This window comes from Vipera ursinii, assembly GCF_947247035.1.
Source record: "Vipera ursinii genome assembly, chromosome: Z".
Taxonomy (NCBI): Eukaryota; Metazoa; Chordata; class Lepidosauria; order Squamata; family Viperidae; genus Vipera; species Vipera ursinii.
Window position 1 is genome coordinate 24,173,234 of NC_139517.1, and position 15,197 is coordinate 24,188,430.

Sequence of the window (15,197 nt, forward strand, 5' to 3'; positions counted from 1 at the left end):
TCAGTTCACATCCAATATGGTCAATTTCATTGTTTCCACAAAATCTCGCTGGCTTTACAAGGCAAGGAATAACTAAGTAGAAAAGCTAGAAACCATGAAACAGCAGCCAACACAATGCAAACTGTACTGCTCATGATGAAAGTATAGTGCAATGGTCTGGAGATGGCTATGAAATGGTCATAAGCCATGACCACCAGAAGGAAGCATTCTGTTGTCCCAAATAAGAGAATAGCATACATTTGCACAGAACATCTAGTCGTGGAGATAAAACATAACTTTGACTGCATGACTCTCTTGATCTGGGTCTACCAGACCAACCAATGAGGATAAATTCAGTCACTTCAGTTTCATTTTCCCCTACTTCCTGCATTAGGGTTGATCTGGAAAGAAGAGGAAAAAATGACCCAAATATATCTGGAAATCTTTAAATAAGCCCAGATAATTTTGGCATCATCATCATTCTATAAATACTTATTGGAAAACTCGTGGAGACAAAACATAACTTTGACTGCATGGCTCTCTACTCTTTGATTTAATTCTTCTGTCTAAAACAATCACTCTGCAGAGAACTAACAAATACTAGAATAGAATAGAATAGAATAGAATAGAATAGAATAGAATAGAATAGAATAGAATAGAATAGAATAGAATAGAATAGAATAGAATAGAATAGAATCTGCAAGGGGCCTTGGAGGTCTTCTAGTCCAGCCCCTGCTCAAGCAGGAGCTTCTTCAATGCAGAAAACCTTGTAATAACTTTCAGAAATTAGTATATTTATCCAAAAGAAGATCCATCTTCCAGTTATGGGGTCTCAGCATTTGCAAATGCACCTGAGTGTTCTTTTGATATAATCAGCTTTTGGATATAATTTAATCACTGAAGTAACCCTTGTCTATGTGCTTGAAATATGGTTGCAATAAATGATCAGAAAGCAATCAAGAAACATTATCAGTTTCCAGATAAGTGTCATCAGAAGATTCATTTTCAGGAAAAAGGAAATGAAAATTAATATTCTCTTTCTATACTGGTTAAGTAGATGGAGGTGAGAAATTGTTAACAATGGCATGGGAATAATATTCTGTTTTTTTAAATCTCCACCTGTTGCCAGAAACAAGACATCACTACATCTGAAGAAATTGTTCCTGCAATTAGTAGGGAGATATTGATCCTTCATTAATCTTTCAGAAACCTTTTTATATACTTGGTAACTTTTCCCTGATAATAATTAGAAACAGTGAAAGATTCACACACCAGAAAATATGTATAAAGAGATTCACAGTGAAGCTTCCATTCATGTTTTATTACCTTTAATCCCCCCCTTTCTTCAACATTTAGTTAATATTTAAATGCAATCTTTCATTTTAAGAAAATTCACATTAAATTATGTACTAGGAAATACTATTTTAAAAACTAACAGAAAAATAAATAAATATGAAGACAGAGAGAAACATATAAAGAAGGAATTAAAATGGTATAATTGAAGACAATGAAACACTTTCAGTGGGAGGAAGGAAGGAAGGAAGGAAGGAAGGAAGGAAGGAAGGAAGGAAGGAAGGAAGGAAGGAAGGAAGGAAGGAAGGAAATTTTTGACATTTAAAAATAATAATTTAACTCACTTTGTATTTGACCAAAGAATTGAATCCTTCATTCTTATCTACTTAGGGGTCTCCAATTTAATAATTGAGAAGACATTTGACTGGAATAAACAATCATAAAAATAAATTAAAAAACTATCCTCTTCTACGATGAAATCACTGAATAAATATGAAGATTACAATTCTTATTATTTCTTTGCTTTGCTCTATAGAAACCTGGATTTATATTTAGAAGAAGGCAGTTATATTTAAGTGATATGGTTCTTCTCAATTAAAGAAAATTCTCCTTTTATCTCTAATTAATGCAAACATTAATTAGTCTGAAATATGATAGGTCATACTAATCTACAATAAGGCTAAAGGATTTATAGTCCATCTACCATAGAACTGGAATTTGGAAATTGGATATAGTGGGATAAAACAACAACTTCCCATTAAGGCTCAGTTGGCCAGGTGACAGGCCACTGCTTGGCAGAGATCACTGAAACATCCACTCCAGTGTCCAAAATTCCTTCAAAGGGTTTACCTTGCAGCACAATGATCTGACAGGGCCATTGAAATGTGATCAGGGTAGTTACAGTAGCTATGACGGAAGTGGCTGAGTTAGTAGAACCGGCTTCCTTCCCCTCTGTCCTTTGGCTCTCCCCCTGCCAGGACAAAATAAGGCAAATGCTGGAGTTGAGCAGGACTAGTGTAAATGTGCAAAATTTGGGGCAAATTGGTCCACAATTGAACATAAATAATGCCAGTATAGTCTGAATCTATCACTCCAGGAATAACAAAAATCCCCTTTTTACCCATGCTTGACCCCACAAGGATAAGCCCTACATAATTTTTTTGGTAGGGGGACTGATAATTGAGGCCCTGATAATTAACTACTTAAACCTCCCCAGGATATTTAAATTTCACTTCCTCCTGCAATATCAAATCAATGCCGGCACTACCTCTAGTAGCTGCAGGAGTATTTTCTATTGTTGGTTTGTTGTCTGTGTTTGGACCGGGGCCAGAGACCAGCCCGATCGGCCATTTCCCAGCTGACACTCTCTTGCCCAATAATAACCCTTCTGACACTTTGGGCATTTTGCTTTTGGTTTCAACCTCTGATAGAAAGGGCTGTGAGATGCTGCAGACGTGCCCCGCTGACCTGGATTTTGACATTCCCTTTTAAAATGACCAGGTTTTCCACAGTTATAATACTTTCCTTGAGGCTTGCTGCCTTGCGATAAAGCAGCCACCAATAAATTAGTTTGATAAGAGGCTGTTCCTATATCTTGACATGCTTTAATCATTTCTGCCAAATCAGGATTGTTCCCAAGACCGATAATTGCCCTTCAACATTCAGAAGTGGCATTGTCCTTTGCCAACTTCATCAACAACTCCTGCTGAGCTTCAGGATTGTCTATCTGCCGCCGTAAAGCATCCTGTAATCTGTTAATAAAATCAGGATATGGCTCAGTAGCCTTTTGCCTGATGTTAGAGAAGGCTTGGTGAGGCTTGCCAGAAACAGGCACTTTTCCAAATGCTCGGTAAGTGCATTCAGAAGAAAACTGTAAAGTGGCAGCTGGTAAAACAATCTGAGCATCAACTGGAGCAAAGGGACCAGACCCGTACAATTGATCAGGAATGAAGATCCCCCCCCCATTGAAGAGCACACACAGCACATTGGTGTTTAAATTCACTGTCCCAAGCCACATATTGTGCTGGAGTAAGCAACATGCGAAAGGTAGTTTTCCAATCTTCAGGTACCAAAATATGATTTCTCATAGTGGCTTCCAGCATTCCCTGCACATAGGTACTACCCAACCCCATATCTCTAATACCTTTTCTCAGTTCCATTAAAATTGCATACAACAGAGGACAATATTCTACTATTTGAGCTCCATTCTGATCTACTTGTCCCGTAGCGTGTACTGGACAAACAGACAACATATCAGCAATTTCTTCTACATTCCCCCCACTTTTGCTAATTGTTCCTCTAAAATTTTCCTCATGGGGATATACAATGGCCGTGAAGAAGCAGAAAAAATAACCTCTTCATGAGGAGCTGAAGGTTCAATTGATGATTTCGGAGGGAAATTTTTTTATTTGATCGTAATCAGGTGGAGGTTTTGTGGTCAATTTTTGTCCTGCCAAAGCATCAGAGCCAAATTTTTCCACTGCTTGACGGCATTGAAACTGTAGATGTAATATCTGAACTGGAGCCCGGGGTTCAAGATGTGAAGTATGCCCTATCTTTGCCCAGTCCTTTAAACGGAGTGTCCCACATTCCGGATACCAGGGACAATGTTTCCCTATCTCTCCAACCAGCTTCCTTATGTCTGCCTCAGGGGCTGTAAGCCCTGACTTTTGTAACAGGAATCGAAGTTCCTGTACATGCTGTTGCTGTTGTTGAGATAGATTGCAACCCATACTTACCTCTGAGGGGTCCCAGAGGACGAAGGTGCACCTTGGGGTCTATTCCAGACAAAAGTAAGTATGGTGGCTGTTGCTTCCCCCAGAGGGTTGTCCCTGTTCGGGCACCAGATGATGGATTCAAAAACCAGTTATAGTAGGGTGTCCAAAAATGTCTTTCCGCTTATGCAGAGTTTATTACTTTTATACAGTTTTAACAAGTAGCAAAAAGCATAAAGCAACAGCATCCTTACTGGTGTATTCTTCTTATCAGTCTTTAAGAACATCCCAGCCAGGGTAGAGTCTCACATATCTTGATGGTTCCTGGCAGTGCCTGGTGGTGCTAATTAGGGTGAGCTCATAGACATGAGGTAAACAGGTACTGAAAGCATGGCAGTTTGCTACACATGGTCCCTACGCAACCTTTATATGACCTCTATCTCTACAGTCAATTACCAGTTTTGTGCAGTATGTACATATTGTTTATACCTTTCTATTGATGTCTAATTTGTCAGAATTCCACGGTTGTAGAAATTCGGTAGAATTTTTAGACTTGGCTTGGTCTAGGATAGTCACACTTTACCATTTGGAACTGTGATTAAGTCTGTCCATAAGTTGTGAAATTAAAGATTTCTCATCATATCTTCTGACTGCTTGTTGATGTTCATGAATGCCTTCTGCTAATCTTCCTGTTTATCCTACGTAATGGCTATTGTAGTCATTACACTGTATGCTGTAGATCAGACGTGTCAAACACAAGGCCCGGGGGCCAAATCCGGCCCGCGAAGTGGTTTCATGTGGCTCACAAAGCCATCCTGGAAACAGTGAGGGAACGGCCCCCACTGCCTTGGCCCTGGCCCAGAGACCCTCCTCCTGCCAGAGACTCTCAGGTCTGTCCCACTCCTGCCCAGGCCCCCATAGGCACCCTTGATGTGAATGATGTGGAGCTGGCCACGCCCACTCAGTAGGCCATACACACTTTAGCCATGCCCACCCAGTAGGCCATGCCCACCCTGGCCATACCCACCCGGCCCCCTGAGGGCAACCGCAATGCTGATGCGGCCCTCAATGAAATTGAGTTTGACACCCCTGCTGTAGATGATTCCTAAACTAAGGTTGTTTGCTACAAGTGTACCCCTTTAATCAGCTTTCTATGACTATAATGCACATTAACATTGCATTTTCTCTTGGAAATTAATATTAAAATCCTATTTGCCTCATCTTTTTCTACCTCTCTCCCCAGTGTGTTTATATGTATGTTTGTGTGTGTTTGTCTTTATGTGTATATTGCTTTTTTTCTAAATTTTATAGCTGCTTCAGTCAAAGAATATTGGCACGTGATTGTGCTAGTCTCTATCTTCTTTTAAATATATAGGGTGGATTCTTAGCTACTGCTTTATGCTGAAAATCTATACTTTGCTGTGTAAAGGACCCAGATTGTTGGCGGCAATAAGCTGACTTTGTAATAATGCTGCTTGGGGGTGGGCGAAAGCCCTAATCAGCAGGCATATACATAGAATGAAGGCTATTGCTAAGCACATTTGATTTGTACTTAGATTGTAAGCCGCCCTGAGTCTTCGGAGAAGGGCGGGATATAAATGGGATTAAAAAAATAATAATCTTATTTTTAATTACTAATAAAATTGTACAATATAATATAATAATGATTTCTTTCTCTGAAGCACGGTACCTGAACATGTATTCAATTCAAAATATTTTATATTCTCAAGGATTATTCATAAAGTGTTATAAATCCAGTATGCTATTCACCAGCTTGCAGCATTTGGTGACGATGCCAAGGAAAGCACTAGCAATAATCACAAGCAGCTTCAGTTAGTGAAGTGAAAAGATTTCACAGTTTCAACAGAAAATGAACAACAGATATATCAGGGAATGACATATAAAAAGGATATATCTGGCATTGATAGAAATTGATTCAGAGATGGAACTTGTCAAAGACTGCATGATAAAGTGGGCTCAGAATTTTCAAGAAGTTATTACAATGGACACTTGGGAAAAGATTTGGGTGAGAAATGTAAAATGTACTCAGGCCCAAAATTTAAGAGAGAACTTTTACAAAATGTTTTATAGGTGGCATTTAGATCCTAAAAAATTAGCAAGTATGTATCCGAACTGCCAGCCCAAATGTTGGAGGTGTGGTTGTGAGGATGCAACGTATTTTCATATATGGTGGACTTGTAAAAAGGTTAAAGCTTTTTGGATTAAAATTTGGTGGAATATGGAAAAGATATTCAAGAAAAGGATAAAGTTTTCTCTGCAATTGTTTTTATAGGGTATTATCACAGATACCACCGTTGTAGATATTAAATTGATGTTGAATTTAATTACGGCAGCGAGACTTTTAGTAGCACAATATTGGAAGAAGGAAGAACTGCCGACTATAGAAGAATGGACTTTAAAAGTTTCCAACTTGGCGGAGATGGCAAAGATTTCAGCGTATTTGAAAGATCAATCGCAACAGAGATATACTGTGGAGTGGAAGAGATGGATAGATTATATTCAGAATAAATATGGGACTAAAAAGTTTCACTTAGCATTTGAATAAGTAGCGGATTTATATGATGTATAATTAGCTTGTAGTTATTCTATTAAGAGTTAAAGTGCGATAGAATTTAATATCTTATTGTTGTTTGCATATTTTAGATTATGTTTGTTTGTATTTTTATACCCTGTATTTAGCTCTGGGAAGTCGGGGAGGGTAGGGGAGAGTTGGGGAGGTTTGGGGAGAGGGGAGGGGGAGGGGAGGGGTTTTGTATTCAAAAATGTACTGTAAAATTTTTCAATAAAAAAAAACCAGATATATCAGGGAATAACTGTTCAAAATTACAAAGAAAACCAACAGGCTAAAAGAGTTATACTGATATTCAACGTTGCATGCCAAGCTTGTTCTTCACTACTATTCTTCCTAGTGCCCCCAGAACCTCTTGATTTCGGAGGGTATACACTAAAGGATTAAAGACAGGAGTTAGCACATTATTAAATACAGATAGTGTTTTTTCAATCTCATGCATCTCCTTGTTTGGAGGAAGAAGATAGATAAATATGTAAACACCATAATACATAATCACTACAGACAAGTGGGAACCACATGTTGAAAAAGCCTTCATTCTGCCTCCTTCTGATGACATCCTTAAGATTGCCTGAAGAATGCGCACATAGGAAAAAAGTATAAAACCAAGGGGAAGCAGGAGTGTCAGAATGCTACTAAAGTATATGCTTATTTGGCTCAAAGAGGTATCTGTGCAAATGAGGTTAAACATCGATTTAAATTCACAACCTATATGGTCAATTTCATTGTTTCCACAAAATCTCGCTGGCTTTGCAAGGCAAGGGACTACTGTAAGTGTAAAGGCTATAAACCATGAAACAGCAGCCAAGAAAATGCAAACTGTCCTGCTCATGATGAAAGTATAGTGCAATGGTCTGGAGATGGCAATGAGACGGTCATAAGCCATGACAGCCAGGAAGAAGCATTCTGTTGTCCCAAATAAGAGAATAGCATACATTTGGGTAAAGCATCTAGCAGAAGACATCACAGGCCTTTCCACTAAGCAATTGGCAATTGACTGTGGGATTGTAGATGTTGTGAATCCAAGGTCAATAAAAGAGAGGTTACATAGGAAAAAGTACATGGGATTGTGGAGCTGTGGATCACATATGACTACTAAGACAATGAGGCCATTTCCAACAATTGCTGCAAAATAGGAAACAATATAAACTTGTATTAAAATCATCCTTGACCTGGGTCTACTGGACCAACCTATGAGAATAAATTCAGTCACCACAGTGTCATTTTCTCTTACTTCCTGCATTAGGGTTGATCTGGATAAGAGAAGAAGAAAAAAACATAAATATATCTTTTGCATTTGCAATATATCAAAAGATATAATCAACCTTTGAATGTTTAATATCTAAAGTGATCCTTGCCTATGTGTGTGAATTATTTTTTTCAATAAATGATTAAGAAACAGGGAATATTGTCAATTTCCAGCTAAGTCAGAATATCAGAATATTCTATTTTATAGGAAAGGAAACTAAAATTAATATTCACTTTCTATACCGGCTACCTAGAAGGTTGTCATAAGTTATTAAATTTGACATGGGATTAATTTCTTTTTAGAATCTCCACTAAATATTTATTCAGAAACAAGGAATCTTTAATTTTGAAGAAATTAGTAGGGAAATATTAAAACAACAAACTTTTATAAATCTTTAAAATTCTCTTTGAGATACTTAAAGAAAAATGTTGTAAGATGTAGTTTCCTAGCAATAAAAAAAGAAACAGCAGTCCTATTCAGAATTTCAGAAATGGATATTTTGCCTTCTTTTCAAATAAATATTCTATATGCATATGATTTCACTTATTTCTATATCTTTTGTAAATTAAGCCATTTTATGAAAGAAATATGCATTGCTAATTAAAATTGTTCATGTATTGAATAACTTGAGAAAGTCAGTTTCTTCTAATGCCACTTTCTTATGTAAGATATAATAGCAATTTAAGAATGTTAGCATTATAATTTTATGATTGTGGAGTCAGCAATATTCTGATTTTGCTCTATACGACATACATTATTGTAAATTATAAAAACAAATTTAGCATTACTGCAAATAATGTGATGGAATTTATAACAAAAATAAATGCATTAATTTCTTCGAATGTAGATGGCTGATACTGGATTCTATGTTCTACCAAGTTTTCTTATTTAATAATGAAACGTTAATATATATATCTATTTTTTCAATAAGAAACATATTTTAATTATGCCAAAATAAGTGTTTAAGTGAACACAAAATATTTTAGATACCTCTTAGTAACTGGAACTTGAAGGATTACTTTATGTTTTGCTAGAAAAATTAACACTGAAAATTCTTTTAATGACTATTAAGGAAGGATCAGATTCTGTTCATAAATCAGTCGAAAGCAACTCTTCTTTCATTTTAAATATACTTGTTTTATAATCAGTCAAATCACACTGGTTGTATATACGAAAATATAATCACATACTTTGTTCTCTTTAGGCATATTCCCCAATGCCTCATTAGCTATTAAAGTTATGTCACCTCTAAAACTTTGAAATAGTGAGTTGCGCTGAATGTATATATATGAAATTGAGAAAAAAATATTTTACATGAGTTCATAGAATATACTTGAAAATGGAAAATAGATTTTGTGATTACATGGAGCAACACATTATCATAGACCAAGCATGGTTTTATTATATGTGTGTGTGTGTGTGTGTGTTATTAACATAATGATGATATAATTCTTACTTTTCAACAGCTGAAAACATATATACAATTTTAATTGGTGATATACTTGTTTAAAAAATGACACACAATGTGTGTGGACATAGAGATATATCCACGGAGATAAATGTGCATGTGAGAAGCTTCCAGGTAGAACATTGTCAGAGTAACACACCTATTTCGAATAGCAGAGGAGGCAATAATGCTGGTAGCCAGTCTTTATACCTTATTGAATGGAGCTTTCCTGGCCAAGGAGGAAGGCAAGAGATTGACTGTCTGTCATCCACAGAGCTATTTCTTCAGAAAAAAATAGCAAAATCCAAGGGCAAACTATCAGCCAACGTTGAGTATAGTGCAAGGATCCATAAAAGACAACCCCAAGCACAAAATCTTAGATGGATGCCATTGAATGACACTTGGCTAATTAAATCTACATTAAAGCAATTTGGTGGAAGAGTGAAAAGAATTTACAGCTAATATAGATTTTAAATGGACAAGAGAACATAATACCATTTTGATGGACCATCATTCCATGAAAATTAAAAGTTAAGAGAGAGAGATAAGGAAGATGTTAAGTTGTGGGCTCTTGGGTGCTGGAAGGAAGACACGAGGCTGAGTACAAGATAACACATGCTTTATTCTTGCTAGAACTGTACTGGAACTTGGGCTGCAACCAGCCACAATATATAGTCTAGCCCCTAGGTGGCAGCCAATAGGTTTGAACCCACTCTTGCTTCCTGGGGCTAACCAATTAAAGGACCTGAGACAGCTTGTTGGGGTTCCTGGAGAGCTGTAGCTGCTCCAGCAATGCACATGGTGTAACATCACAAGCCCAATACATAACACCCCTCCCCCCTTAGTTCAGACTATGACAACCACAATTTAATCTTGGCAGCTGTCAAGACTTATTAATCAACTCACATACAACTGTAGTGATAATAATAAAAATAAGAAATAAGAAATTCACTGTGGCTACAATGAGATTAAACAGTGTCTAATGAACAGACTTACACTGCAGTAATGGCAGTTTCACAATGCACAAGTTTCTGTAGTTAGTGGTACAAGTTTTACAACACTATAGATCACTTTATTTTACAATGTAATCTGTGAGGTATGCAGGAGACTTGTGTGGCCTAGAGGAATGTCTTGGAGTTCCCATCACCTTGTGGTCTACCAGCTTACCCAATGGGCTGGGTAGACCCATGTCCCTTTGTTCTCCAGTGTCAAGGGGAATCAAAACACTCTGGCTGGCCTCACCAGGTTGGCCCAAACTAGAGTCAGTCTGTTCTGCGGGAGTAGGCACAGTGGTTGCTGAGGTTTGGCTGGCTCACTTGGTCAGGGATTCAATGTTGCACTCCCGTGCTCCCTGGTTCTTCCTCAGATTCCATCTCCGCTGAGAAGGAAAAACCCTGGTGGTTTCAGTGAGGGCTGGCTTGGCCGCAAGTTTGAGGACCCTGGGAGGGACTTATGATGCAGTCCTCACTTAGTGGCCATTCTGGAAACCTTTTCCTGAGTTGATCAATATGCCTTCTGACAACTCGCCCTCCCTCCAAACCCATTTCATAAGATAGGAGTCTGGATGCCTTGGTTATTTGACCAGGAACCCATAAATTCCCATGACCATAGTTCCTGGCCCAAACCCAATCGCCCATGTGCAGCCCTCTTGGAGGCTTTGGTCGAGAGGCTTCTGCTGCCACTCTGTCTGGATGCAACCTGTCCAGTTTAGTAATTAAGTGCCTCCCGATCACTGTGATGGAGGACAATGAACCTGTGGTTTGCTTATTTGAAACACGCTTCACAGGTTCTAGGTCTAGACACATTGACATCCGTTATCGAAATATAAGACAAGTAGTCAAACAAGGTTTTGTAAAATTGCAGTATGTGCCTACACATCAGATTGCTGATATGCTGAACAAGCCACTTCCTGCAGCCCAGCATGAGTATCTGCGTCAGAAGATGTGTCTTATCTGAGTTCTGCTTTACTGACAAAAGAAGGGGATGTCACTTTTTCTGTTTTGTTAGTTCAGCATGTCTCACTCTGCTTTTCTGCCAGCTGTATTATAATCTTATCATTGTAACCAAGGTGATCGTCACATGTCCAGCCATGTTATGGTTTCATGCCTAGAACTACTATGATGTGCACATGTCCAGCCACAAAAGTTTACTTTGTCTTACTTTTTTTTCCTCTTTGTGCTGTCTGTGAGAGAGAGCATGTCGTCAGTTAGGAGTTTTTCATTGCTTTCTGAATAAAGTTTTTTGTAGTTGAATATATGCTTCGGGTTTCTTTATTTTTACCTGATGTTCATCATGCATCAAATGAACCACAGTTCATCACCCTCTGATAGGGAGGTTTTGATTTATCTCCCTGTCATCCCATTTCCTTCCCTGGTTTGTGAATTAGTTTAAAATTATATGCAGACAGAAAAATAGACCATCTCAACATTCTTGGAGACAGTATGTGGGGGGTTTGTTTGTCTGTTGTGAAGAGTCCCAACAGAGGTTTGTGATCAGTGTAGACAGTGAAATCCCTGCCATATAAGTAATCATGATTTTTTTTTTAATTCCAGCAACTATGGCCAGGGCCTCTTTGTCAATCTGGCATAGTTGCGCTCAGCAGAGGACAAAGTCCTTGAGTAAAATGCTATAGGAATCTGTTTCCCATTTTTCTCTCAAACCCAAACTTAAGCTCTTGGTAGAGCTACAAGGAGTTCCATATAAGATGGAATTGGACTCCAGCTCTGCAGTCTCAATAATTTCACAAGACACATTTGACTTTGTGTGTAGGCGCAGTAACAATTGGGCTAAACTAAGACCCTCAGATATCATTTTAACTGATTTTCAGAATGCTCATGTTAAAGTTAAGGGTGAAGCCACGTTATTGGTAAAATTTAAAGGGTTTTTGGGGCACCTGGATGTAATAGTACTAGGGGGCCAAAGAACGAGTCTTATTGGACTTGATTGGTTTGATGCCTTAGTTATTCAGATTACTGCAGACCTCATGGCAGTATGCAAAGAATACACGGATGTTTTTGATTCAACCCTGGGGACATACACAGGGCCGCCTATTTCTTTTAAGTTAGATCCTAATGTTATTCCAATTAGAGTTAAACCTCGCAGGGTCCCCTTTGCCTTAAAGCACAAAATTGATTCCAAAATCGATAAGCTTGTAGAACAGGGGGTGTTACAGCCTGTTGATGGGGGGAGTGGGAAACTCCTATTGTCACCTCACTGAAGTCCAATGGGGAAGTTCACATTTGCGCTGATTATAAATGCACATTAAATAAGGCCCTCAAGCAACAAGCTTACCGGGTTCCTGTAGTCAAGCATATTTTAGCCTCCTTGCAAGGGGCAACCATTTTTGCTAAACTTGATTTAGCATAGGCCTATCAGCAATTGTTGCTTGATGAGGCCACAGCTGTGGCTTAAATGATCATGACTCACAGAGGGGCGTTCACAAAAATCAAAAATGTAAAACAAGATTCTATAACTATTTTTATTAGGATACATGGACAACAAATTAGAAAAGACTCATGGTAAATTAATTTTGTGTATGGAAAGTGTAGCAATATTATTGCATGAACAGTAAAACAATAAAATTTCCACAGAGGACTAATTGATTATTTAAATGTTAGATTCCATAGAAATGGCAAACTCTTTGGTCAGCGAAAACAACAACAAACTTTTATGAAAGACTGGGAAACATATGGAATATTTATTGAAAGAATAAAGGAACAAAATGATGATTTTTGATTCAGTAAGGCCTGGATTAAATGAAGGGATAAAGGAAATTTTATAATATCTAAGAGGGAGAAGGGTGATAAGATTGCAGTTAGGTGTTTATAAGAAAGTTGGAATGGTTCGTATATTTCTAAATATTTTTCTCTGTTATTGTTTCTTGCACTTTTTTCTCTTTTGCTTTTCTTCCTTTTTAAAATTTTAATTAATGTTTTATTCTATGTAAAATTCTTAATAAATTAAAATTAAATAATTAAGTGAGGCTATATATCATTGCAGAGATATTGTATTAAATTCTGAGCCTGTTGGCAGAGAACAGAACCTTTATAATCATAGAATGGTTTTCTATAGCTATAGCACACATTGAAACTTCAAATCCCATTCTGTATATGTGTATGTATGTTTGCATATTTTTCTTTTCTTTCTAAATTGTAAAGATGCCCCAGTCAATGAATAACAACATGTGATTTTGCTTTTTCTTTCTTTTTAAGTGTAAATGGAATATTCTTAGCTGTTACCTACGGGAGCACCTTCTGCCAATGTCAGCACCCCACCGTCCTGTGCGCTCCCACAGAGAGGGCCTCCTCAGGGTGCCACCGCTCAAGGAATGTCGGCTGGTGGCCCCCAGGGGGAGGGCATTCTCAGTGGGTGCGCCAGCCCTCTGGAACTGCTTGCCAACCGAAATCCGGATGGCCCCCGACCTCCGCACCTTCCGGCGCGACTTAAAAACCTTCCTGTTCCAGCAGTCCGGCCTGGCCTGATAGCTTTAATTGGGGTCCCAGTTTATTTTTACTATTGTTTTTATTGTTCAGTCTGTATTACCTACCTTACTCTGTACACCGCCCCGAGTCCCTCGGGAGAAGGGCGGTTTATAAAAACAAACAAATAAATAAATAAAATAAATAAATAATTGCCAAAATGTTTAACTACGCTCTGTGCTCTAAAAATCATGTATTTCTTTCTGAGTTACTAATAAAAATTGTACAACATTGTTCATACAATGTCTGAGTCCCAGCAGCAGCTGAATACATAATTCAGTCTGAAAAAAAATATTCTCAAGGATTATTCGAAGTCCATAGTGTTATTCAGCAGGTTGCAGCATCAGGTAAGGATTCTTGTGAAAGCAGTAACAATAACCACACTGCCACAGCTTCAGTTAATAAAGTGAAATGGAAACTAGGTCTGCACACTTTTGCCACAGATTTATAATATGACTTGATAGTAAATGCACAACATATTTCAAGGAAATGCTATTTAACATTAAAAAACAAAACAGACAGATGAAAGAGTTAAAGTATATTGCAATCTTTCACAAGAAGTTGGAATTGATTGATTGACCTTTCCCCCCCCCCCGAAAAAACTTTCTTTGTTTCCTTGCATGCAGTGGTGGCAGTGGATTGTGAAGGAGAAATGGCATGGGGCTGTAAGTCAGTTAAGAAAAGAAAGGCAGTTTCTGGGAGGAGTGAGGATTTCTTTCCTTACCTGCCCAACTTGTTCTAAGGCTGCTTTCTGCTCATCCACGTTGCTCTTGCCAATGGCCCAACTGGCCACTTCAGTGCTCTCCCTTCCTGAGCCTCCAGCGTTCCACCTGCTGCTCTGGTCTGCCTGCTGGCCCTCATCTCAATGCCCTGCCCACCACCATGTAGCATGGCTGCCCCAGGGCTGCAGAGAATGGCCTGGCATGGGAAGGGCACATGCCCCAAGCTCCCACTACCATACAGGGCAAGGTTGCCACACCCGCCCCCACCCAGATGACCTCACCTCCACCAAGTGATTTTTTTTTTACTAACCTGCCTTTCATCTGCATTCTGTTTCTCTGTTCACTTCTCAGCCTTCACTGCATGTTAGTGGGACTATGGGTTAAAAAAAAAGTTCCATCAAACTTTCTAACTTCTTGAGATCTCCAATAGTCCCACAAACACATGGTGAAGGCTGAGAAGTGAATGGAGAAACAGAATGCAACTGAAAGGCAGGTTAGTAAAGAAAAATGTTTGGGGGAGGCAAGGTGTCTGGGTGGGGGTGGGCCTGGCAACTTTACCCTGCGTGGCTTTGGCAGGTGTCTGTCAGGGGGAGGGAAGCAACTGGTCTACGACCATGCTAGCGCTGCCTCGTTGCTTCTCTACACCATGCACAGGCCCCGCCCCACCTCTTGAATGGATTGACCTGCTCCCACTGCTCCTCCCACCCCCATGAGGCACCTTCTTT

The 15,197-nt window shown here is 38.7% G+C and overlaps 1 protein-coding gene across 1 annotated transcript; it reads right to left on the reverse strand.

Moving 5' to 3' along the window:
• Positions 1-6,871: 6,871 nt before the first annotated feature.
• Positions 6,872-7,819, reverse strand: LOC310650061 (olfactory receptor 13H1-like; the record flags this gene model as incomplete). The annotated part of the gene is made up of 1 exon (XM_083378898.1): positions 6,872-7,819. The coding sequence occupies one exon, from the start codon at positions 7,817-7,819 to the stop codon at positions 6,872-6,874; it is 948 nt and encodes a 315-aa protein (XP_083235024.1).
• Positions 7,820-15,197: the final 7,378 nt, after the last annotated feature.